Source organism: Oncorhynchus masou, chromosome 7 (assembly GCF_036934945.1).
Source record: "Oncorhynchus masou masou isolate Uvic2021 chromosome 7, UVic_Omas_1.1, whole genome shotgun sequence".
Lineage (NCBI taxonomy): Eukaryota > Metazoa > Chordata > Actinopteri > Salmoniformes > Salmonidae > Oncorhynchus > Oncorhynchus masou.
Window position 1 is genome coordinate 24,725,288 of NC_088218.1, and position 27,784 is coordinate 24,753,071.

The 27,784-nt window shown below is 44.0% G+C and overlaps 1 protein-coding gene across 1 annotated transcript in view; it reads right to left on the bottom strand.

Moving 5' to 3' along the window:
- Positions 1-13,036: 13,036 nt before the first annotated feature.
- LOC135543572 (aryl hydrocarbon receptor-like) overlaps positions 13,037-27,784 on the bottom strand; it is a 73,405-nt gene continuing 58,657 nt past the window's right edge. The window contains exons 7-11 of the mRNA XM_064970950.1: positions 26,832-26,941; positions 19,027-19,168; positions 17,196-17,705; positions 15,716-16,958; positions 13,037-13,204 (exon numbers count right to left, since the gene is read on the bottom strand). Of these exons, the coding sequence (XP_064827022.1) occupies positions 13,037-13,204; positions 15,716-16,958; positions 17,196-17,705; positions 19,027-19,168; positions 26,832-26,941 (2,173 nt within the window). The remainder of the gene's footprint in view (positions 13,205-15,715; positions 16,959-17,195; positions 17,706-19,026; positions 19,169-26,831; positions 26,942-27,784) is intronic.

Here is a 27,784-nt window from a genome sequence, read left to right on the forward strand (position 1 = left end):
TGGGGTTGGGGTTACAGAGGAAGGAGGCTGCTAGGAGGGCTATTAAAGTGACGGTACACATTACACAGCTGAGTGAACTGAGGTGAGACAGAGAACATCTCCAGACAGAACCACGGTCGATAAAGAAAACACCTCCGGGGGAGAGAAGGTAGAAGGGTGTGTGTGCAGTGTGTTTATGTATGTTTGTGTGTGTGTGTTTGTATAGTGTCTGTCACCATTTTCTGGAATTTTCAGTAAATGGTGTGTGTATGTGCATACGTTAAGTGTGTGTGTGTGTGTGTACGCACAAATGTTTTTGTGTGTGTGTGTGCAGGATATGGGAGGAAGACTGGACAGCCAGGTATAGATATAGGATCTTAATTTGATCACCCTGTTGCAGGGGAACCTTGATGCAATGCAGAAAATGTCAAACTTGTAGTGTATTTGAGGTTTAAAAAAGCTTTTGAAGTTTGTAATTTCAGACTTGATTTTTCCTCACAAAAAATTATGCCACGTTTTAGATCACATGATGCAAAATGCATCATCAGGGGATGTCACGCCCTGGTCGAAGTATTTTGTGTTTGTCTTCATTTATTTGGTCAGGCCAGGGTGTGGCATGGGTTTTTGTATGTGGTGTGTTTTTTATTGGGATTGTAGCTTAGTGGGGTGTTCTAGTTAAGTCTATGGCTGTCTGAAGTGGTTCTCAATCAGAGGCAGGTGTTTATTGTTGTCTCTGATTGGGAACCATATTTAGGCAGCCATATTCTTTGAGTGTTTCGTGGGTGATTGCCCTTAGTGTCCTGATGTCCTTGGTCTGTGTTTATTTGTACAAGTATTAGTCTGTTTCGGTTTTCGTTACGTTTATTGTTTTGTAGTGTTTGTATTTTGATTCGTGTTGCTTCAGTTTAATAAACATGGATCACAATCTACACGCCACATTTTGGTCCGACTCTCCTTCACACCTAGGAAGCCGTAACAGGGGATGATTTCCGTATTTTGAAAGTTAAATTTCTTGAAATCTTGATTGCTGACAAGCAACACATTTTGGAACTACAGTATGTCAACAATGGACTAATGAAACAAATACCAAAATAACGTTTTTGGGTGGAATTGTCCTTGTAAGATCCTATATCTGTAGGCAGCTGATATTTTTTAAACCTATAATTGGCTTCCAGTGCCAGTCTGAGGCACTCTGCTGTCACTTCCTATCTCATCAAAGCAACAGGTCTCTCTCTGCTCTCCTCCTCCTCTACCTCCTCTCTGTCCTCTGTCTGTTGAAGGTGTCTTTGGTAAATAGCAAGGGCAAGGCATAGACAGTATTGATGTCTGTATGCACAGCCTGGTTTGAATGAGTAATTACAGTCACGAGCACTGAATGTATAGTGTAGACATATACCTGTATGCTGTAGCTGAGGAACGCTCAACTCAGTTCTCTTATATTGAGACGGAGTTGAGTTTTGATACCAGGTCGCGGGATTTGCTGGGAACAACATTGGGTCACCATCAGTCGATTCTTGTAAAAATGTCAATTCTGAAAACGCCTACCTGTACCAGTGGAGGCTGCTGAGGGGAGGATGGCTCACAATCATGGTCAGAATGGAGTAAATGGAATGGTGGCATAAAACATGATACCATTCCACTCATCCCGCTCCGGCCATTATTACGAGCCAGTCCTCCCCAATTAAAGTGCCACCAACCTCCTGTGACCTGTGCCGATGTTTGTCCTGTACAACTGCGGTCCTCCTACGGGGTGCTGAAATTCATACTTTTAATAAAGAACTTTTACTTGGAAACAACCACTAATGTTTTCCTCATTTGTGTTGCTCAACTAAGCGTGAATGTTCATGGGCCAATTGAATCTGACTACGTAGTACGAGGAACACAAATGAAGAAAAAGTCGGTGTTTGTATTTGATAAACGTTTTTATTAAAAGGATGAATTTCAGCACCCCATGGAAAGACCGCAGGTGTACAGTTGTACAGGACAAACATAGCTACAGTTAAATTGAAATCTTTACAAGAATCGATGGATGGTGATTCAATGTTGTTGCTAGCAAATCTCACCACCAGTTATCAAAACCCAACTCCATTTTGTGTAGTGAACATGACCTTGAAGATCTCTGAGCTCTCCTCTTGGCATATAGCAGATGGGAACACACACGCACGCACGCACGCACGCACACACACACACACACACACACACACACACACACACACACACACACACACACACACACACACACACACACACACACACACGGTTGGGGGGCCTTACATCAGAGGCCACAGTGCTTCTCCTGTGCACTGTCTTCAGCTCCAGGACAAAACTAGTGAGCCTCAGCTCAGTGAATTGTTAACATCGAGAAGCCCAATCAAAATATTATGAGTGGGGGGTATTCTCTTCCTCTTTTCTCCCTTTGTTTATGTTTCGTTTTGACGGTCTACCAATCAGAAAGCATTACAGAGAAACATGTCTGGGTCAGTTCCATTACGAGGCAAAACAACAGAGCAGGGCTGGGATGAACAAACTCTCCATATCATCAACTCATCTTCCACTCATCTCATCTTTCAGGGCATCAAATCTTGCACATCTTGCTCTTTGACAGCAAATAGTCTCAGAGAAATGTATATTTACAGGTTTCAAATGTCAAGTGTTAATGTCACACGCACAAGTACAGTGGAAGTCCTTTCTTGCAAAACTCAAAACTCAACCATGCAATAATCAATAACAATGTATTGATTGAGAAGAAAAAAAAACACAAGAAATAAGATGAATAAATATGAAATACACAATAAAGTAAGAAAGTGAACATACTATATACAATAAATATTTAAAAAGTCAGTTCCAATGCCACGTTTACATGCAGGAACAGTGGAGTGGTGGAGGTAGATACAGTATGTGTAGGGAGAAGGCGACTGCTCAACAGGTTATAAGATAACCAGAATAGCAGCAGCTTGCATGTGAGTGGGTGTACGGGTGTTTCGAGTCAGTGTAAATGTATGTGCATATTATGTGTGAATGAGCAGATGACGGAGTGAATGTTTGAATGTTTGTGTTTGTGTTGGAGTGACAGTGTGTGTGAGTGTGTAGGCCCCTGTGAGTGTGTAGGCCCCTGTGAGCGTGTAGGCCCCTGTGAGTGTGTAGGCCCCTGTGAGTGTGTAGGCCCCTGTGAGTGTGTAGGCCCCTGTGAGTGTGCGTAGAGACTGAAATAAAAGGTCAATCAAGATACAAGGTAAACTCAGTCCTTGTACCTATTTTGTTAGCTATTTATCAGTCGTATTGCTTGGGGATAGGAGCTGTTTAAGAGCCTGTTGGTGTCAGACTTGATGCACCGGTACCTCTTGCAGTGAGGCAGCAGAGAAAATAGTCTATGGCTTGGGTGTTTATTTATTTATTTTTTACATTTGATCATAGTCCGTGAAGAGATGCAGGAGCAAATACAATGCGTATAGAGAGGCTGATGACTGTTTCAGGATATCCTGTCTGTACACAGGGTCTCACCAGATTGAATTTGGATAAATGATCAAGAAAAAAGATTTCCATTGGCTAAATTTACAAATGATTGCATCATGAGTGGAAGTACACAGAGTTGATTGCTGTCAAAATCTCTGCACAGAGAAGGTCTCAGACCAGCAGGGTGGTCAATTCAAATTATCAGTCAATTCAAATTTACATTTAAACTCTAAAATTAAAAAAAAAACAATTACATAAATACCTTCAATTAATGAGAAATAATTTAAAACATATGATCCTTTCTCCTTTTTTTAATTGGAATTTTAGTTTACTTCTTGAATTGACTGCTTTCTATTTGAGTTGACCCCCAACCCTGGTTCGTTCCACACAATGAATATTTCATGTTTCCTCCTGTATCTGACTGCCTCCCTCCACATCCACTGGGGCTCACCAACTGAGCAGCTGATCAAAACCTGTTGTGGCATATTGACACAAAAGACAAGCTAATGGTTGCCCGCTGTTTTGAGTCACCCATAACACACTGCCAGAGAAGGTTATAAGTGAAACCGTGCTGCAAAATATGCTCACTGAGGCATTATACAAAGGCAGAAGGAATGCCTCCTATTGTCCAATGGACAAACAGTGTACTGTTCACAACATGCACAGTACTTGTGACGGTGGCCAATTGGACATAGGCTTAGGCTAGTTTTCCTGTCGGCTCCCATAGGTAACTTTAATCAATGTTATTTCGTATTGCTTTATGTGAGAGTATGAGGTCAGGTCCCATGGTTTGCGTCCCAAACGGGGTACTATAAAGGGAATAGGCTTTCATTTGGGATGCAACCATTGTGTGTCAAGCCAAGGACATCCAATACAGCATCTACTCAAAAGCAAGGTTTCCATGATGCTGGTTCAGGTTGATCTGTGGGATCCCTGTTTTGCCCATTTGGAACCCTCCTTCTCGCTAAGCCAACCGCTCTCAGAGTGCTGCCTCTGTTCTCTCGCTGAACTGCAGGGAACAGAGCTGTGACAGAGAGCACATATGACAGACTGTCACTCCACCTGGGCCACAGAGGTGAGGTGCTAAGAGTTAACCCCAGCAACAGAAGATCTCTAGAGTCTACACCTTTCCTACCAAGACGTCCTCTCTCTATATCCTGCTGGTTACCCATCTACAGTACATTGGGATTCCAGGTCTATCAGAGAAAGTACTCACTGACCTTTGCAGAGAAAAAAAAAGTGCCAATTTGATTTGATCTGTGTCTATTTAAAGCACTGGGCTGGCTGCTGGCTGGCTGGAGAGCGGGCCATGGTTATTATTGGCACAGCCTCCGTTTGCTGAAGGTGCCCCCTGGATGTGCTAACTCATTGAGTGGACGGTGGCTGGGCTGGGCCGCCCCCCTGCTGGGAGGAATAACATTGCATTAGCTGATGACACATCCAGATACTGCAGAGCCCCTGGGCTGGTTGGATGGCTTCCTGCTTCCCAATGATGATAATGTCTTGTATGACTTCATTAAGATGCCACAGGAAGTGAAGTTGTTGAGTGATGTCACTCTGTATCCTGAGGCATCACATCGTATTATGGCAGTTCCCATCGGATGAGGAGGATGAAGAGTGACATTTACATTTTAGACATTTAGTAGATGCACTTATCCAGAGCGACTTACAGTTAGTGCATTCATCTTAAGATAGCTCGATGGGACAACCGCATATCACAGTCATAGTAAGTAAATGTTTTCCCCAATAAAGGAGTTATCAGCAAAGTCAGAGCTAGTAAGTGGGAAAAGAGTCAAGTGTGAGTGTTAGTTCACAAAAGGCTTAAAAAACAACAACACTTTAACAAAAGGAAAGGGGACAACAAATTATTTTGGTAATACAGTGAGCTCCAGTGACACAGTTGTTGTGGTTTTGGCTCTGTACTCCAGCACTTTGGATTTGAAATGATACAATGACGATGAGGTTAAAGTGCAGACTTCTCGTCTATATCGGGTGAAACGTTTAGAAATTACAGCACTTTTTGTACATAGTCCCCCCATTTTAGGGGACCAAAGGCATTGGGACAAATTCACTTGTGTATTAAAGTAGCAAAAAAGTTAACCATTTGGTCCCACGTTCATAGCCCACAATGACTGCATCCAGTTTGTGGCTCTGTAAGTTTGTGAATGGTAAATAATGTATTGTGTAATTTTGGAGTCACTTTTATGAATAGAATATGTTTCCAAATACTTCTACATTAAGGTGCATGCCACCATGATTACGGATAGACCCGTATGAATGAATTGTGAATAAGGATGACCTCCCCTGTTATTTTAAGGTTGAAAGGTTAGCATGTCTTGTGGGGTATGCTATTTGTGTCACTGTCCCAATACTTTTGGAGAGCACTGTATATGCTGACTGTTAGCCATTAGTTCATTGTCTGTACTGCAACATGGACATTACGTGGCCCAAGTAACCAGTGGAGGCTGCTGAGGGGAGCACGGACAAAACAATGTCTGGAACAGAGCAAATGGAAACCATGTGTTTGATGTATTTGATACAATTCCACCTATTCCGCTCCAGCCATTTCCATGAGCCCGTCCTCCCCAATTAAGGTGTCACCAACCTCCTGTGCAAGTAACATTTGGCACAATATGCTTGAGTTTATTTCAGCTCTATTCTACACATCATTAAAGCTGCTATTAAAACTGTGTTGTCTTTCTTAATGTACATTTCTAATTATGTTCAGGACATTCCGTGGAACCACTACCTGGCCTCTCTACATACGACATTTAAATGCCGTCCCTACAGTTTAGCAGAGTATTGAGTGCTGCTGAAGTCTACACACAGGGGAGCTAGTACAAGGTCAGGAGAATGGGTGTTCAACTGGCTTGGTGGATGCTAGTTGACTGATGACCAATTCAGACTCCCTTAGCAACCAACCCCCCATCCCACACCCTGTGGGCCCACTAGACACTAAGTGCAAGCTTTCAGTTGGCCACCGGATAATTTCTGACCTCTCCCACACAGCCAGGAAATGGACTATCCAAGAGGAATATATTTAGAACATATAAATACATGGCTCTGGACCGTCCTAGTTCCTGCCTGTCTGGAATTATTCAGTCACCAAGACGGTGTTTCTGATGAAAATATACTGTACTTTTTTAAAAGTTTTAAACTTTAAAGACATTTCTCCATAACTAAATTGGTCAGTTTTTCCCCCATTCATTTTCATTCGCAATTGCAAAATGGAAAACATATGGATTATGACAAATGTACATTTCAAGGCTACCGTTCCATCTGTATCGCTGAACCATTACAGATTGAACAATAGAAATATAAAGGTCATTTCCGAATGAGCCGACATGTAGCATTTACCGTGAACACGGGGTGTCTGTTTACTGCATTAGCAGCAGTCTAGATGGCAGGCTAGCTCCACTGTGCTCCACACCTCTCGGGGGGGGATCTCAGGATCTAGGTTAAGGTCTGTATACTCCGAGGGAGGGGTGCATCATGCCCTGTAGGGGATGTCCATAAGAGCTTTCCTCCCTCTCTTCCCACACTGGCCGTGCCTCTTCTTTAAACCTTCATGACAGCTCCCTCTTCCACATGTGGAGGTGTGGCAGACCCATGTCTGCTTTATGCTTTGGCTTGTTGAGCTAAAGGGATTTGATCTCTTCGTGGTTAATGTTAAGAGCAAACAACATTCTGTACAACCTTCGGGAACCAAGAGTCTCGGCGCACAAGTCTTCTGTTTTTCTGTTCTTTGTGTGAGTGAAAGCGCATTCCATTAGAGAAAACATAACATGGAACGCTTGCTTGTTTCTGCTGTTAAAAGTAATGTTGTTTCTAAACACTGTGTCAGCATAGATAACTACTGTTGTGGCTTCGGGTTATTGGTGCTCTACACTACAGTTGAAAAGTACAGAGAGAGAGAGAGAGATCCCATTCAACTCTGCCTCCATCACACCTCCCCGCTACGGAATTGAGTCACTGTCAAATGCCAAAAGTGCTCCAACTTCTTGGAATATCATTGTTTCAACTCTACGACTTTTCAGTAGAGTTAAAAAGAGTCAAAATGATCTTATATATATATATATATATATATATAACCCCAACAAAAATCAATATTGCTATGAGTAGGAGAGCGAAAGGGGAGTGTGTGCAACAAGCTGGAAGTAATGTGCATTGACAGCCCATGGGGCGGTGGGGGGGAACGGGGCGTGTGTGTGTGTTGGGGGATGGGGGGCTGAACGACAGGGCACTAGTGGGGAGGGAGGGATGGATGAAGGGAGGGAGGGGTTCGATGGAGAGATCTGTCTCCAGCAGCAACACTCTTCCTGGGCAACACAGTGTGTCAAGTGCACAGAAGACAAATAAAAAGAGAAGAGAGAAGAAACAACACAGAAACCGATCTATAATGCACTCAGAGTCCCTGGAGTGGACAAAGGAGAGAGGATACTCCAGGACACAATGCAAGACTCAATGATAGAGTACTTGAAACCAGGATCGAACTCTATCCTTACTAAAGCAAACACACCATCTTTCTGTTGCTTTTGGAAAAAATAACTGCAGCATATCTAAGGCCCTCTCAGTCCTACTCTGCAGTTATCCTTGATTATCTGTAGTCAAGTATTGGCGTATTGTATTCTATTCAAGTAGGGCGGCAGGTAGCCTAGTGGTTAAGAACGTTGGGGCCATCTGGCGATGTGCCCTTGAGCAAGGCACTTGACCCTAATTTCTCCTGTAAATCGCTCTGGATTAGAGCGTCTGCTAAATGACTCAAATGTCATGTAAAATGTAAGCATTGCTGTCACCAGGTCACTCAACAACTAGATCACCACTCTCTTTCTCAAGATTGCTGCTCGCAAAGCATAGGTACAGAACCTATATTTGCCATTAGGGAAATGGCCCGCCCTGAATGGTATGGAGCAACCGTTTCCTATTTTATATGCTTTCAATGCACAAGGCTGCTGTGGTGACATAAAACCTGGAAAGCTTCCTAATTGAGGAGTGGGTTGTCGTGACCTAATGGGGGAGTGCTCAGTGGTTCAGTTCCAGGGCTGATGGTGAATCTATAATGCATATAGTGTTGTGTGTTACGGGCTGTGTCCAAATGGCTTCCTATGTAGTGCACTACACTTGACCAGGGACCATTGGGCTCTGGTCAAAAGTGGTTCACTTTGTAGGGAATGGAGTGTGACAGGCAGGAAAACACTGGGGAAGACCTAGGGGCCAGCCCTGCTTCCTCCTGTTGATCATGCTTCAAGCATGCATGGCTGACTGAGGAAACCAAAGGAGAAGAAGAACTCTCAGAAATGATTTCATGTGGGTCATTAAAGATGAAAACGGGCTAGTGAGGGAGGCAGAGGCAGACCGCAGGGATTGGTTGGCTTGGGTGACCCTGCGCATCTGTCATTGGGCATTGCGTCCCTCTTTGGTTTCTGAACACTCTCCCCATCGTTCTAAAGTAGATAAGCATGTACAGGATATGTGCTGCTGGGAACTGGAATAGAACCCTTTCTAAAGGCGAATGTAATGGAGAAGCTTTGTAAAGCAGGAACTACTTCCAAGATAATACTGCATGTAAAAGTCCCCCAGTGAAAGATTGACATATTCCTGAATTAATGCTCCCAAGATGGTTCGACTAAGATTTTTTGTGAACATTCAAAAATTGCGTTTCTATTCAATAAAATTTGTCAGGCTGTCACACTTCATTAGACAGAGATTGTTTGAAACTTGGCAGGCATTAGAGTGACGAGGCAGGGGGCTGTTTCTGTCGGGACTCTGGACTGTCTAGCTAAGCCACAGAGGGTCTCTCTCCTGTCTCCACCAACCAACACCTTGTCTATTATGGTCCATTGTGTTCAGTAGGGCAAAGCGTACCAAAAAGGTTTACCACAGAAATCCAGGTCTAACTCACTCAGTTTCAAAATATGTTCTCTCATTTCGTTGCTTCTGAACACAGCCCATGCTACACATACAGGAGACATATAGGAGAGAGACAGAAAGGAGATAGGAAGTGATGGAGAAAATGGCGTGCTAGTTTCATGGAGGGAAGTCAGTCAGACATGCAGAAAGAAAATGGATGCCTGTCACTGTGTGTCCCTGCTGTTGGTAGGTGTAGTTATTCTAGTCCCCAGCGGGGGATATCAATATGTGTTTGTTTGCTTGCTCCTGGGTCAGTGTTCACACATTGCCATTGTGCAAAAAGGGAGAGATTGTCCAGGGGATGAAGGGGGGATGGGTGGAGAGAAGCGATCAATGAGGATGGAGCTAGAAGCACTCTCAGAGAGACTGTCTCACTTTCTGGTTGGGTGGTGCATAGCGTGAGTCACTCCCATCTCCAGGGCAAGTCTGTCAGTCTCCTCAAATGTCTGTCTGTCCCACTTAGGTCTGGAAGTACTGGAGACAGCATCCAAGATGGACGCCCGTTGTTTTCAACGTAATCTACTCACGTTCGCATATGCCGTTTTGTGGTTGTTCTTTTTTGTACCGGGACTACTATGCCTGCGCACTAGTCCCGATGAGACGGCAGGATCGTGGGAACATGCTCCGGAAACTCTGCCAGCTAGGCTCATGACATCAGAGCATGAATATGAAATGTAAATATCTTCGGCTGAGTGATTTAAAAAAATAAATTGGCCTCAGCAACTAATATTTGAATAATTCAATGGATTTTTTGGGTGCACAAAGGTGATGACTATTATGAATTTTCGAATTATGGGGCCGTCGATGGGAATTGTCTTTCTGGGCCATACTTCAGTTGAAATGCAATACTGAAGCTGTCCTCTGGGAATTCGAAAGCACGCTTCCAGTCTGGCGCCTTGGTTTGTCCCCTACAAATCTGTTTGTCTGTCCCTAAATGTGTGTCTGACCTTCAGTCTCATAACTGTCTGTCCCCTCGATGTCTGTCTGTCCCCCACAAAGTCTATCTGTCTGTCTCATAACGGACTGTCTATAACCTACTGTCCAGACAGCACAGCGGCCATTGCCTTTAACGATGCTTCGGTATAGGCACACGAGTGAGCTGTGAGACTTGTGGATGAAGAAATGATGGACCTTCATATTAGAACATACACAGCCCATTTTCAATTGTGATTTTAACACCCAGTGTTTAAAAAAATCAACACCTTTAAGTTCATAGTGTACATTACAGAACCAATCAGAAATAATTGTTCAATTAACACTTTTCAAAGAAACAAAATAATATGAGCACAAACATACTATGATTAGGATGAACTGTGATTGCACAAATCCTTTATTTCCAGGATCAAATAGTATATTTTAACATTTCAACTGATTTTTTTTTTTTTTTTTTTACATCTACAATAACTTTGTGTGTTAGAATATCAAAATGAATTCAATAAATTCAAAGTGATAAAAAAAAGAACAATGACACCATTGTATCTTTAAACATAAAAATATGGGATGTGAGTCTCCAGTATGTCACCACTATGGCACCATATCCTTGAGAGTAAAAGTCATAAAAAGTTCTCCAAACATGACTTTGAAATAAAACACAGAACTGTAGGTATTGTAGTCAATATAATATTGAGTCCAAAATTATTTTCTACAAGCCTACTTTTTGTGCTAGAGAAAAATGGCTTGTAAGGACCAGTGCTTTCAAAGTAGTGCTTGCAACAAATGTCATAAAAAATACCTTACTATTTACACATTTGTTTTTTTTAAAAGCAGTTGTTATTGATTGTCACCTTGCTTTTTTATTTTGACATACATCTCCTGGTTGATTTAAATAAATCTATTTCATATAAGAAATGTCTGTATACAAAAAAAGACAAACAAATATAAAGCGAGGCAGGTCTGTAAATGCGTTTGTTCGTGACATTTATGTAATAAGTTACATCCCAAATGGCAACCGTTCCCTATATAGTGCACTACTTTTGATCAGGGTCCATAGGGCTCTGGTTAAAAGTATAGCACTATGTAGAGAATATAGTGCCATTTTGGATGGAGAGAATTCTAACGCTACCAATATTAATAAAAAATTATTTTCCAGCACTTTTTAATAACGAAATACTGCAAAGAGGATATTTTTACAACTCTTTTACAATATACACAACACATTCAACATTGCAACTTTTCAATACAGAATCTCTTTAAAAAGACTTGTCTTCTCATTTGGATCAATGCCCGTGAGTCTGCGTGTGACCAAGTCAATCCTCATGGAACAGGGTCTTCAGTGCGATACATCAGTGTTTCCACGCTTTTGACCTATTCTAAAGCTAGCCCAGCTGATTCAACTCGTCAACTAATCATCAAGCCCTTGACTAAGTGAATCAGGTGTGCTCGTTCAGGGCGACAACAGAATTGTGAATCTTCTGGGGGTCCCCGAGGAGAGGTGTGAGATCCACTATGATCGGTGACCATGACAGAATCACTTGGGGCCCTGTAAGAGAGGAGGCCCACTGAAACAACCTTTCTCGTCACGTCAGAAACTGCCCTTCCCGGTCCTCTTGCCATCGGCAGCGAATACAGTTTGTTTTAGCTCAACCTCATTTCAATTCAGGAAATCAACTTGAATCCAAATGTATATTTTTCTCAAAGCTTTTCAATGAGGAATGATGGATCTGGAATTTGCTTGTTTACTTCTGAATGTAAGCCATCTCCTGCTGTATTACGGGACTTGATGTCATGAGTGATTTCACACTGTAGCCAGTCAAGAAAAGAAGAAAATGCTTCGGTTGATTTGAGTGCCATTTAAATAAATACACAACATCATTGCACTGGTAACGTAAACTTCTTCCAGGCTAAAATGCAGCATGGAAATAAACAAAACCCCAAAACGGTCATCCCTTCCTCCGATCTGCTCTCCCTCTTCATATTTAGATACCATTTGACCATAATATGGGATCTGTTTCACATATCCAATCTCAATAACACGTAAGAGGACAACCTATATACTATTTTACCAACACGTAGATCACCAAAACCTGAATCAATTCCTCTTCCTCTCTATGGGCAGATGACACAACAAAACATAACACAGAACAGAACATTTGTAAATCCACCTCACAATATTGTCAGACACCCAGCTCCTTCATATCAATCAATCATGTCTCATCATTCTTCATAATGAATATTAATCTCCATATCAATCCTTCTCCATCCTTTCCATACCCACATTCACTTTCCCTCCTTTAACAAGTTATACTGTACCGAAGCGCAGTACTGTAGCTATGACAGTGGTAAAACACGTCTCTTATCACAGTCTTGTTAATAATCTTTGTCCGAAACTGTATTTTGTACACCCATAAAGAAAAACAATGAAATTCACAGTGGTGAAGAAATCGCCGCTCTCTCAACCATACCCTTCATAAAAAAATGTGTAACATGAGAAGATGCATTTGGTTTCCCCTGAGCTGTGTGCCAGTGGGGAAACTACTGTCAGAGTGCAGAGAGACACTATGCTGAGTTCTTTCACTGAGTCCTGAGTCTGTCCAACACAAATGAAATGGAGAGACATGTTACATAGAAAATCCTAACATCCACAGTTCAGTTTAAATTCTTCTTTCGCGTCTCCTCCTCTGTAAAAATGTTTATGCCCCCTGACAAAATGGTCCAATGGTCTCTCTTTGCACTGACACGCCCCCCCCCCCCCGTCTCAGAGGTAGAAGCCAGTAGTCTGTGGGTCTGGGAGGGTGGGCAGGGTTTGGAGGGCGCTGGGCTGGGGGTGGAGACCGTCGCTGGCTGCCTGGCCGTTCACATCGGGCAGTAGACAGCTCCCTGTGTGAGCAACGTTGGTGTCATTGAGGATGCAGCCGCTCTCCATCTAAACACAGAACAACATTAACAAATATCATTGGAGCTGTATGCATATGATAGGACACAACCCCCCCCAAAAAAGACAAAACTAACTCTAATCACCACACTGGGCTCTGTTCTGTGGCATGTTGAGGTCTTTGACACCATTCACTTAACCTTTCACTGCAGTGGGCTGAATCAGGGTCAGGTAGTCTTAAACAAATCTACTTTCAAACAGAAGTGTACACTTCACACACATGGTTCTGAGCTTAAACAAGAAGAAGACACCAGGTCAGACATGGAGTTGAAACGTACTCCATTTTGATTTTGCATCTCAATATGACAGTTCATATACATCACAGAAGACTGAAATATAACAAAACCTTTTGACATAAAAACAGATTTTCTGTGGGTTTTTAGAAATAATGTTTATTTTGAAAAATATGAATAACATTGTAGCCATGAGGACACTAGGTCATTTGACTGCAGGAAAGGGCTCCTGCAGGTCAGGTCAGCCAGAGAGCGAAGTGGTGCAGAGCGGACACACACACACACACACACACACACACTGGTCAGTGGACAGCAGAGGATGGGTGGAACTAGACAGCAGAGATATAGTAGCTAACTGTAGCTTGTAGTAGTTGCTAATACACTAGCAAACTATACAAAGTAGCATATCCGCCAAACCAACAGAGTACTGAACCTGGTACACGCACTGAGCTCCACTCTCTATACTCCATAGGTGTGAGTATGTACTTTGTGGCTTCCCTGTATGAGGGAATCCCCTGTGTGTGTGTGTGTCTGTTGTGACAGTTTCTACCATCGGCCTAATTGTAATCCTGCTTAGTGGGCACTAAATGGATTAGCTAGGCATCATCCATGTAGAAATCCTAATAGGGCCACCTTATATAGGCCCCCCATAGGGGCAGGCCAGCAGGACACTGCACACCTGCAGCAGGACAAACCCAGCCAGGTTAAGGTAGGCCAAACTCAACTAATCTCTAATGCTACTCAATCCCAAATCACATCAACACCCCTAGCCGGGGGGAAACAGCACCCCCTGTGGTGGGATGTGACACCGCACATGTAGGCACGCACCCATGCGCATACACACAACATTGCCACACATTCTTCTGCCCCTCTATGTATTAGGTAATGACGATGGGAAAATTGTAGGTCAGGACAGCTCATGCTTGACTGGCCAGCTTGGCTCTATGTTCCTCTGGGGCGTGGTCGCTGACCCTGAAGGAAAACACAGGGAAGGCGGAGTGGGATGGGGGGCATGAATGGCTGCCGGTCCGGTTAGCAGTCGCTGCCTGGGAGCTGTAGCTCTCATTGTGGGACTTCAATCTTGTTCTATTCATTACAGTTTTTCACCATCGGCTCTTCTCTCTCTCAACAAAGAGACCAACCAACTCTATCGTTCGTTACCCTTCATGGATCTTGAAACATTAATTCAGCACAACAACAAACAACAAGGAGAGGAAGATGGTGTCCAGCATGCAGAATGGACTGTGTGCTGCACTAATGTCCAGTTCGTCTTGCCCTGAGGCCTTGTTTTGACCGACTGGGCCCCTTGTGTCCCTCCCTGACAAGACTCCTGTACTGGATTAAAAAATAAGAAGTTACAAATGCACAGAGGCGCGCGCGGATCCTAATCTCACCTTCGTCGCCAAATGTACGGAGGCTCGTTGTGCAATTATAACGGAGCGTCTTCACTTCAGATCAACACGTTAGCAACCGGTACAAACGTGTGTGTGTGAGACACGCACACCGCGCGTGGTACACTCTTAAAAGCAACCTCATTCAATACTCAACGGAGCTGGGACCCGACATGACCCGAACACAACATATACTGCAACTGTACAGTACGCGACACCCTGAAGGAGCAGCCATGGACGTGGCGTAGCCGACACTAGTTCACTCCCAGTCAGTGTCCTGATCTGAAGTCATGCTTGACATTATCAGCTTTGAACAAGGCGGTCCTGCAGACCAGAGCTGCTTCCGTCACAATCACACTGCGGTAGGATCAGACCCGGGCATTTAGGTCAAGGCTATGTCGTGCTACCCGCAAGGAAACAGCCCTGGCAGGAGAGGGTATTGCTACTGCAGTCGATGCTTCCGTCGACAGAATCCCTTCCAACGGGTTGACTTGATTGTGGCGCAATCCTGAAAGATCCAACGCCACTCCATGGGAGTCCTACGTTCCTCTCCATTGATAGATTCTCCACCGCCCTTTGACCCTTTGCTCTCCACTCATCTGTTTCACATTACATGTCCGCTCACGTCGATTTATCTTACATTGAACTGTAAAGCAGCAGCCAAAACAAGCCCGAGGCAAGGGCTTCCCAATGCTGTATCAGTGCCTTTACAGAGCTTTCATGACATAGAAATAGTGCTCCTAATGCTGGGATGTCAACCATTAACAAGACAGTCCCACAAACATACAGTCACAGAAATCCACCAAATATTACACAAGAAAAAGACATTAGGTTTATTATCCATCTATGAGCATCTTGCTTTATTCTTTGACTCTTACCTTGCAGTGAGTGGCATCTTGGGAAGCGGGGGGATTCAAAATGCCGTAGGCGCCCAGAGAAGGCATGGTGTGTTGAGGCTGTGACAGCCCCAGGATGTAATCTAAGGAGTTCTGTGTGGTGGGGTACTGGCGGTGAAAGTAGGCGGATGGGACCTGTGGAGAATGTTGTTTGTGATGCTCCAGATGGTCTGAGGGGTTATCAGTCACCCCTCCTTGTCCCTGGTAGTGACCTGTGCCCCCCACCGTACCCCAGTTCATCACCATGCCCACGGTAGTCGAAGCACCCGTACCGTAATCCGTGAGAGTGACCTCACCTCCTGTAGCGTGTGAGAGGGTGTCCGCGCGCCCGTTGGTGTAGGAGACGGTGCAGGCTCCGTTAGCGGTCAGTCCCAACTGGTCGTCGTAGCCGTACCTCTGCCAATCGGGATCAGGGTGCACCACGTTGAGAGAGGCACCGCTGTTGCTACTTGCCTTCTGCTGTTTGAAATGGCACTGAGGCTGAAGCTGGACCTGTAGGTGCTGGTTCTGCTGCTGCCACTGGCTCTGAAGATGGATGATGTTCTGGTGCTGGTGGTGTTTGAGCTGCCCGGACCCTTGAGGCCCCAGCTGGGATGTCTTACCGTTGACCAGGGGGTGAATGCTGTGGCAGTGGTCGTCCAGCCCCGCATGCAGATGCTCCTGCTGGGGAAGCCAGTGACCATTATCGACCACGGTTAGTGAGTTTGTGTGCTGCGGTGTGTCTGGCTGGCTTGGCGAGGGGACGTCCGTTTGTGTCGGGGGCCAGGGGTATTTTGCCAGAACGGGCTTTACTAAGTTGAGGTGCTGCTGCATCTGTTGGGAGAGCTGCACTATGGGTGGCTGCTTTGGTAGTCTGTGAGGAGGTAACGTGGGTTGGGGGATAGGAGGGTTAGTAGCCTGGGGGTGGAGGGTAGAGATATGCATAGCGGGGGTGGCTTGGTTATAAAGGTTAGGGATAAGGGTAGAATTAAGGATAGGGCCAGGGGGATGGGTTGTGGTTGAGGGTGGTGGTATGGACACGTGACTGTCCCCACCCTGGCCCTCCTCGGTCTTGTTCTCCAGCGAGTCGTGGATGTAGGAGAGGATCTCGTTGTTGGTGAGCAGGTCGTTGAGCGAGGGGATGTAGTCCGGATCCATCTCCACTCTGATCATCCTCTCATCCAGCAGCAGTAGCTCCAGATCCTCTGCGTTCAGACCCAGGTTCTCCAGAGCAGAGAACAGCTCGCTGATAGGAAGATTTTATTTGACCAATTCAAAATACATATAGACTTGGGAGGACAACAATGCATACATAATGAAAATATTGGAATTAAAAACCGAAGGGCAAAAAAATGGAAAGCTTGGGCAAGACTGGCTGTACATTGGGCAGTCCAAAGGGACATTACACTCAATTCAATTTGAAAATACTTATATTTAATATTATATACAATATTATATACAATACATATAAATATACAATCACCTGTTTGAGCATGTCTCGTCCCCCTCCAGAGATAGTGAGTCCAGGGTGGCGAGTAGTGGGTCGAAGCTGGATGGAGGCTCCCCATTGGGGCCAGTGGAGGTGGTGGGGGTGGTGACCCCGTTGGGCACGGGGCTCCAGCTCTTTCCCACACCCCCACCCAGAGGGCCACTGCTATAGCCTCCACTGCTCTGTCCTTCCCCCTCGCCTCGCTCACTAAACAGACTACTGTGGAAGGACATCTTGGGCTCGACGGCCGGTTGGCACACGTACACGGACTCATCCTGCCGCATCAATGCCCCGAGCAGGGAGCTGGGGTCCAGTCCACCGTGATCCTTCGACGAGTTCTTGTCCAGCTTGGCCTTCTTGGACTTGGTCTTGCTTTTAGTCTGGAGTGAGTCGGTGAGGCCGTGGATGGGGTAGCTACTCTGGTAGAGAAGGGCCTCGCCTGTGGCGAAGGTGAAGGGGAGGTGCATGGAACGCTTCCTCAGGTGCTCTCCTCCCTCCTCCTCCCTGGGTACGAGAGGATGGAGAGAACCAATCAGAACACACTCTTTCTGTTTAGGATAAAACTCCAGCAAAGTTAAGGCTTTGTGTCCTTAAAGTTGGTGGGAGCGTCATTTTAAGTGTGCAGCAGCGGTTCCCAAACTGGGGGTCGTGACCCATGTCGGGTTGCCTGATATGAAAATGGGGTTGTGGGAGAATTAGCAAAATCCGAGTTAAAAAAAATATATATATATATATATATATATATATATATATATATATATATATATATATATATATATATATATATATATATATATATATATATCTCTTATTTGTCTCTCAAAATCATTATAGTGTGGTTAACTTTAAAAATCGGAATGAAAATTATTCCAATCTAAAAGTTCAAATTCAACGACAGAGCGCCCTTAGATCATGGGAAAAGGCCGCTCTTGACGGTTGCACTTGAATCATTTCCACGGTGAATGGCTGAGTCCGCTATGAAACCACACACTATTGCAGAGACTGAAATTACCGCAATTGATTGAAATACAAACAAATTATATAACAAATCAGCGAAATCAGTGTGATCCTGGTTCAGTCGTCATGCCGGGAAGTGAAATTGAACAGCTGATCAAGCTGCCATGTGACCGAATGCTGCAGACAATGCATTCACCGGGCACTATGGAGACGTTTTGGTTCTTGACTCAAAAGGAAAACAATGCAGTCTCCCTCAGAGCATTAAAACTCATGGTATGCTGATTCAGAGCCCTCATCTGCATTAAAACCAAATATCGATACAGGTTGGATGTGACAGGAGAGATGCGGTACGCACTGTTGACCACGCCCCCTGACCCTGAGACGCTCAGACACAACATGGGGATATGGGATATATATATATATATATATATATATATATAATGATAAATTATTTAAATGATTGACTGTCAAAGCCCCACATTAAAAAAGTAAACATTTCCTGTGAATTACATTTTTTCCCCCCATATATTTGGGGTCGCGATAATTTTATTAACGTGATGAAATCCAATCTACTGTCCTCCCTCTTACTCACTGAGAACAAGAGGAGGACGAGATATAGCTTACCAGAACACTAGGGACTACTATTTGGACAGAAGTCCCTAACACTATGGACTAAAGAGCTCTGACTGTTTAGGATTACACATTACATTCACCTCATTGAAATCTTTGATAAAAACAGACAGAGCAAAATCTACAGTGCTAAATCAACTCTATAGTGTTACATTTAACACTCAGAAAAGTGTTTAGGGTTAAAAATGTATTCAAAACATCATTGGGTTATGGAGGGGGAGGCTAAAGCTGCACTTACACCAGGGGCCTCTGGGTGGCGATAATGTAGTCAGGCCTGCCGTTCTTGTAGACCAGTCTGGCGTTGGCTTGGACCCACCTCCAGCGGTTATCCTTAGTGAGCAGTCTGAACACCGTCAGCCCGCTCTCTCCTGTCTTGATCACTGGAATCACATACGACACTGAGTCAGGGGGATGTATCAGAACCAATGATTGTATGGTCATAACTGAACATATCCTATTATGCACATAGGCAACACAGTGCATATGTGCACCCATGCATGGAACCAACCCCTACACACTCACGACGCTTACAAAAGCAAGTCTGCCGAAAGATGCTGTTTGCATGCGGGTGTACATGCACCTTATGCACCATCATACCTCTAAATGTACACACACACACACACACACACACACACACACACACACACACACACACACACACACACACACACACACACACACACACACACACACACACACACACACACACACACACACACACACACACACTCCTTGATCCTTCACCCAATTGGCCTATTGTTGTATTTGCAAGGCGTGTTGTGGAGTAGAGCACATCTGAACTGTGCAGCTTTCCGGAGTAGGTTCACGGTGGCGAATGGACACAGGTGTGAGGCGCCGTCGACCCATTGTTCTACAGAGAGACGCGCAGTACAGAGATATACAGACACGGCAGATTTACACCCAATGTGTTCCCCTGCAGTGTTGCTGAAACCCGTGTGTCACTTTCAGTGGACACTGGTGGACTTTGGATCTTTATTCCATTCCTGATATGGATATGTGGCCCCTGTTCACCACTCTGCTCTGTTCACCGGTACTCTGCTCTAATCTGCTCTGGGTTTTGCACAATCTCCTCCATAATCTGGATTATGTTGTAAACATATTCTCCACTCTAACCAACCATGTGTCCCACAGAGACGGGTTGGTTGTTTGGCAACAAAAACCGTTGAGTGCGCAACTATGGGGCAAAACAGACGGGATCGGCTTAAATTGCTGACAACATGTAGACTACATTTTGTTTTCCAAATGTTAATTGAAAACAGGAATTCATTTGCACAATGAGCACCTGTCTCTCAAATACATTGTTAGAGTTGCTGGTTAGCTAGCTAGTGTTTTTTTTGTTGCCATATTAGAATTGACATGAAATCTGTCAAAACACCTCATAACAAGACATGGTATCAACAACAAGATGAAAACTAGCTGAAACAAGCCACCTACGGTTCCCCACAAGGCAGCTTTTAGCCATTGTTGCTAGTTACCCGACCGCTCATAACCATAAAAACCGTGTGGCTTCTGGCCACATCGATGTGCGCGCATCATTTTTGTGACGTTTGTCAGCCAATGCCGTCTATATGGTTTGTCCCAATAATCCCTCCTGAAGTGTGCACTGGTTCACTACTCTCAACCAATGTAAAAGCATTGGATTGCTGTAGGCATGGGCTAGAGGGAGTTTAATATACCAGTCATTTCCTTTTAAATCCATGAAGAGAAGTGAACAAGTGTACACTTTGGGAGAAAGGAGAGACTATTAAGGACGCATCCAGACTTCCACTAACTCTCTGACAGTTTGCCAATCAAAGCTCTGCCTACATGTCGTTTAGACATACCGACCTACGACCCTGGGCTACATTCTAAAAGCAATGAAAGGTTGTGAGTCAAAAGTTTTGAAAAGGCAGCATATACTGTACTGAAATAACCATCTGTCCAACAATGAATACTGGATTTTATGTTGTTGTTGATATTAACAACATCATGCTTGTCTTTGCACTCACTAGACTATTTTAACACTTTCATTAGGCAAATTGTCCCCTCCAGTATTTAAACTCAGAGAGCTCGATTTGTTATGTACTATAAACTCAGAGAGATGGAAGGGGTGACATTGTAAACTTAGAGAGATGGGGGAGTTATAATCGCCATCGACCACTGAGCAGTATGGAGTGTGTGAAGAGCAGTGAAGCTGATGCTTAATGTTCTATGGTTAGAACAGGGTCATTGTGTTTACATGCTACTGTAAGTAGGTCTCTCTCTCTCTCTCTCTCTCTCTCTCTCTCAGCAAACAACAGAGGGGAGTATGTGTGGTGTCCAGTCTGCGTGTGGTGTCCAGTCTATACACTACATAAGTATGTGGACACCCATTCAAATGAGTGGATTTGGCTATTTCAGCCACGCCCGTTGCTGAGAGGTGTATAAAATCAAACACATAGCCATGCAATCTCCATAGACAAACATTGGCAGTGGAATGTTCCATACTGAAGAGCTCAGTGACTTTCAACGTGGCACTGTCATAAGATGCCACCTTTCCAAGTCAGTTCGTCAAATTTCTGCCCTGCATTGAGCTGCCCCGGTCAACTGTAAGTGGCGCTATTGTGAAGTGGAAAGGTCTAGGGACAACAACGGCTCAGCCACAAAGTGGAAGGCCACACAAGCTCACAAATGTGACTGTCGTAAAAATCATTTGTCCTCGGTTGCAACACTCACTACCGAGTTCCAAACGGCCTCTGGAAGCAACTTCAGCACAAGAACTGTTCGTCGGGAGCTTCATGAAATGCGTTTCCATGGACGAGCAGCCGCCCACAAGCCTAAGATCACCATGCGCAATGCCAAGCGTTGGCTGGAGTGTAGTAAAGCTCACTGCCATTGGACACCGGACCGGCAAAATCTGGACCCCTACAAATCAGCCGGGCTAGACAATCTAGACCTTCTCTTTATAAAATTACATGCCGAAATTGTTGCAACCCCTATTACTAGCCAGTTCAACCGCTCTTTTGTATCGTCTGAGATTCCCAAAGATTGGAAAGCTGCCGCGGACATCCCCCTCTTCAAAGGGGGAGACACTCTACACCCAAACTGCTACCTAAATCTATACTACCCTGCCTTTCAAAGGTCTTCGAAAGCCAAGTTAACAAACAAATCACCAACCATTTCGAATCCCACCGTACCTTCTCAGCTATGCAATCTGGCTTCCGAGCTGGCCATGGGTGCACCTCAGCCATGGTCAAGGTCCTAAATGATATCATAACTGCCATCGATAAGAGACAATACTGTGCAGCCGTATTCATCGACCTGGCCAAGGCTTTTGTCTCTGTCAATCACCACATTCTTATTGGCAGACTCAACAGCCTTGGTTTCTCAAATGACTGCCTCGCCTGGTTCACCAACTACTTCTCTGTTAGAGTTCAGTGTGTCAAATCGGAGGGCCTGTTGTCCGGACCTCTGGCAGTCTCTATGGGGGTGCCACAGGGTTTAATTCTCGGGCCGACTCTCTTCTCTGTATACATCAATGAAGTCGCTCTTGCTGCTGGTGATTCTCTGATCCACCTCTACGCAGACGACACCATTCTGTATACTTCTGGCCCTTCTTTGGACACTGTGCTAACTAACCTCCAGACAAGCTTCAATGCCATACAACTCTCCTTCCGTAGCCTCCAACTGCTCTTACATGCAAGTAAAACTAAATGCATGCTCTTCGACCGATCGCTGCCCGCACCTGCCCGCTCGTCCAGCATCACTACTCTGGATGGTTCTGACTTAGAATATGTGGACAACTACAAATACCTAGGTGTCTGGTTAGACTGTAAACTCGCCTTCCAGACCCACATTAAGCATCTCCAATCCAAAATTAAATCTAGAATCGGCTTCCTATTTCACATCAAAGCATCCTTCACTCATGCTGCCAAACATACCCTCGTAAAACTGACTATCCTACCGATCCTCGACTTCGGCGATGTCATTTACAAAATAGCCTCCAACACTCTACTCAACAAATTGGATGCAGTCTATCACAGTGCCATCCATTTTTGTCACCAAAGCCCCATATACTACCCACCACTGTGACCTGTATGCTCTGGTTGGCTGGCCCTCGCTTCATACTCGTCGCCAAAACCCACTGGCTCCAGGTCATCTACAAGTCGTTGCTAGGTAAAGCCCGCCTTATCTCAGTTCACTGGTCACCATAGCAGCACCCACCCAGAGCACGTGCTCCAGCAGGTATATTTCACTGGTCACCCCCAAAGCCAATTCCTACTTTGGCCGCCTTTCCTTCCAGTTCTCTGCTGCCAATGACTGGAACGAACTGCAAAAATAGCTGAAGCTGGAGACTCTTATCTCCCTCACTAACTTCAAGCACCAGCTGTCAGAGCAGCTCACAGATCACTGCACCTGTACATAGCCGATCCAACTTCCTCATTCCCATACTGTATTTATGTATTTATCTTGCTCCTTTGCACCCCAGTATCTCTACTTGCACATTCATCTTCTGCACATCTATCACTCCAGTGTTTAATTGCTATATCGTAATTACCTCGCCACCTCGTTTATTGCCTTACCTCCCTTATCTTACCTCATTTGCACACACTACATATACTTTTCATTATTATTATTATGATTTTTTTCCTACTGTATGTTTGTTTATGCCATGTGTAACTCTGCATTGTTGTATGTGTCGAACTGCTTTGCTTTATCTTGGCCAGGTCGCAGTTGTAAATGAGAACTTGTTCTAAACTTGCCTACCTGGTTAAATAAAGGTGAAATAAAAATAAAAAGTGGAAACACGTTCTCTGGAGTGGTGAATCACGCTTCACCATCTGGCAGTCCGACGGACGAATCTGTGTTTGGCGGATGCCAGGAGAACGTATCTTAACGCTACATCCATACAATGACATTCTAGACGTGTCTGTGCTTACATTTACATTACATTTAAGTCATTTAGCAGACGCTCTTATCCAGAGCGACTTACAAATTGGTGAATTCACCTTCTGACATCAGTGGAACAGCCACTTTACAATAGTGCATCTAAATCATTTAAGGGGGGGTGAGAAGGATGCTTTATCCTATCCTAGGTATTCCTTGAAGAGGTGGGGTTTCAGGTGTCTCCGGAAGGTGGTGATTGACTCCGCTGTCCTGGCGTCGTGAGGGAGTTTGTTCCACCATTGGGGGCCAGAGCACAGTCCATACAACTGACAGTGGTAGGGAGGCTAGCAGGCCAGAGGTGGATGAACGCAGTGCTTCCAACATTTGGGGAAGGCCCTTTGCATGTTTGTTTTTTATAAAACATTTTATTGTGGGGTAGATCCGCTTTAATATTGCAGATAGATTGTAGATTCCATCAATTTAATTGTCTGCATTATTTTCAATCTCAAATATATATTTTTAAAATATATTTTCCTTTTTTATTTTGCCCTAACCCTACTACCCCTTTCCTAATTTGAGTAAACTAGTGGACAACAACACCTAGGCTTCTACTTCCAGCTTATTCATAATATATACAGTACCAGTCAAAGGTTTGGACACACCTACTCATTTGAGGGGTTTTCTATATTTTTATGAATTTCTACATTGTAGTATAATAGTGACGACATCAAGTGTTAAACAAATCTAAATATATTTTATATTTGAGATTCTTCAAAGTAGCCACCATTCACCTTGATGACAGCTTTGCACACTCTGGGCATTCTCTCAACCAGCTTCATGAGGTAGTCACCATGAATGCATTTCAGTTAACAGGTGTGCCTTGTTAAAAGTTAGTTTTAGTTTGTGGAATTTCTTTCCTTCTTAATGAGTTTGCACCAATCAGTTGTGTTGTTACAAGGTAGGGGTGGTATACAGAAGATAACCCTATTTGGTAAAAGACCAAGTCCATGTCATGGCAAGAACAGCTAAAATAAGCAAAGAGAAACAACAGTCCATCACTACTTTGAAGGTCAGTCAATCTGGAAAATATCAAGAACTTTGAAAGTTTTTGCGACTGCACTTGAAGAAACAATCAAGCACTATGATGAAACTGCCTCTGAGGACCGCCACAGGAAAGGAAGACCCAGAGTTACCTCTGCTGCAGAGGATATGTTCATTAGAGGTACCAGCCTCAGACCAAATGAATGCTTCACAGATTTCAAGTAACAGATACATCTCAACCTCATCTGTTCAGAGGAGACTGCGAGAATCAGGCCTTCGTGGTCTAATTGCTGCAAAGAAACCACTACTTAAGGACACCAGTAAGAAGAAGAGACTTGCTTGAGTCAAGAAACACAAGCATTAAACCAGTAGAAAGACGCAGAGTGAGACGCAGAGTAGGTGAACAGATCATTTCCTCATGTGTGGTTCCCCCCACCGTGAAACATGGGTAGAGGAGGTATGATGGTGTGGGCAGTGCTATGTTGGTGACACCATCAATGATTTATTTAGAATTTAAGGCACACAACCAGCATGGCTACCACAGCATTCTGCAGTGATACCCCATCCCACCTGGTTTGCGCTTAGTAGGACTATCATTTGTTTTTCAACAGGACAATGACCCAACACACCACCAGGCTGTGTAAGGGCGATTTAACCAAGATGGAGAGTGATGGAGTGCTGCATCAGATGACCTGGCCTCCACAATCACCCAACCTCAAGCCAATTGAGATGGTTTGGGATGAGTTGGATCGCAGAGTGAAGGAAAAGCAGCCAACAAGCGCTCAACACATGTGGGAACTCCTTCAAGACTGTTGGAAAAGAATTCCAGGTGAAGCTGGTTGAGAGACTGCCAAGAGTGTGCAAAGCTGTCATCATCAAGCCAAAGGGTTGCTACTGTTAGCAATTTATGTCATTCTTCAATAACGCAAACTCCAAAGCAAATCAGGGGGAGAAAAATAGGTTTATTTGAGAAGGACATACCATAGATGTTATGCTAGGAGGTAGATGTTCAGTCTCCCCTGTCCTCAGCTTTTCTCCACAGAACAAAGGACAGGATGCCATTTATAACCCCCCACCCTAGCCTGGGGTTGACCAATCAGAAGTCCTTGCAGTACATCTGGGCCAAATACCATTAGTACTTTAGTTTTTAGTCCTCTCATCCTCTGCGTTGTGTATTTATCCTCAAAATATTCTTATTCACCTTTGAAGAATCTCAAAAATAAAATATATTTGGATTTGTTTAACACTTTTATGGTTACTACATGATCCCATATGTGTTATTTCATAGTGTTGATGTCTTCCCTATTTTTCTACAATGTAGAAAATAGTATAAATTAAGAATCCCTTGAATGAGTAGGTGTGTCCAAACGTTGGTCTGGTACTGTACATTTTACAGACACAATGTGTTTTTACAATAGTTATTTTTTGTTGGTTTTCAATCCCATCCTTCAGCTACCATCAAACCCCTCCCATCTATCGCTGAAGCTCATCCAGTTTGAGTTCTGTTTTGCTATATAACTGTGCTGTTTCACAAAAGCTCTGAACCTATACACATTTTATGCACACAGTATATTTGACATGAGTCATCTTGTTGTTATTAATCCCACCCTGTAGCTCCGCTCATCACCTCCCATCTGTCTCTTAACACCATCTATTTTTCGATTTCCATTTGCCATATATTTTATATTTATATTTGTGCTGTGATGTGCTGTGATGTTTCACAAAAGTTTCCTGTTTCAGCATGACGATGCCCCCGTACACAAAGAGAGGTCCATACAGAAATGGTTTGTTGAGATCGGTGTGGAAGACTGGCCTGCACATAGCTCTGAACTCAAATCCATCTCTGGGATGAATTGGAACGCCGACTGATCAGTGCCGACCGGAAGCAAGTCCCTGCAGCAATGTTCCAACATCTAGTGGAAAGCCTTTGCAGAACAGTGGAGGCTGTTATAGTAGCAAAGGGCAGACCAAGTCCATATTAATGCCCATGATATTGGAATGAGATGTTCGACGAGCATACTTTTGGCCATGTAGTGTACATCAAATTAAATGGTCAAGTTACTGTTCTAAACCAAAGTTATTTGGAATATTTCGTTATTATTATTAAAGGTAGAGACGTCATAGTAAAAGCCTTACTGCGGACGTGGTTCTCAGCACAGTAGAGCATATCAGCTGCATGGATAAACTGGTATCCAGAGCCTCGAACCCGGAGCTCAGCCTCAGTGTAGCCCAGCACGATCTTCCCCCTGCAATGCAATAAGATACACAAAAACACCATTATTATAGACGAGACAATAGTCGTCTATTATAGGCATTGGTTAAAGCTCAGTGTTAAATATATGACACCAACCTCAATGAAAATCCCAAATCAACTTGTAGGTACACAACACACTCATCCGCCTCTCGTCATGAGCCTTTCGTCCTTTACCGAGAACCACATTCCAGATTTTTTAACTGCAGATTTTTTTATAGGGCAGTTAGCAATTGATTTTTTAAAGTATTTATTGCGCCTACCCATCTTAAATCCTAGACGCTGGATTAAAACAAGACTAAAGAGTCCATAAAGTGACTATTGGGCTTTAGAAAAACGCCGGCTTGACTAAGTTTGTAGGTGCAGCAGTTTTTATTAAATGTATAAATTATCGCTCTCACATGCACATTTGCGTCTGTTAAGAAACAACGATCATCTACCTTTTTTGTAGCTGACAATGCTAACATCTTTAGCCGAAACTCATAGTTCTAACACTGGGTTGGTTGCTCCGCAACAACAGAGCTGCCAGTAATATTTTTTTAATTTTACCTTTATTTAACTAGGCAAGTCAGTTAAGAACAAATTCTTATTTTCAATGAGCAAACGTTAGACACCTAGCTAACATTAGTGTTAGCCACCTAGCTAACATTAGCCATAACAAATTGGAATTTGTAACATACATATTTTGACCATTCTTTCATTTATAGTTTTGACAGCCCCCTCCCTCCCGACACACACACGCTTATTTACATTTATTAGGTAGCTCTTAAAAGAGCCTTTGACTTTGTGGAGAGGCAGGCAAGGGGTGTGTACTACTGTGTGCATCTTGCTAGAACGG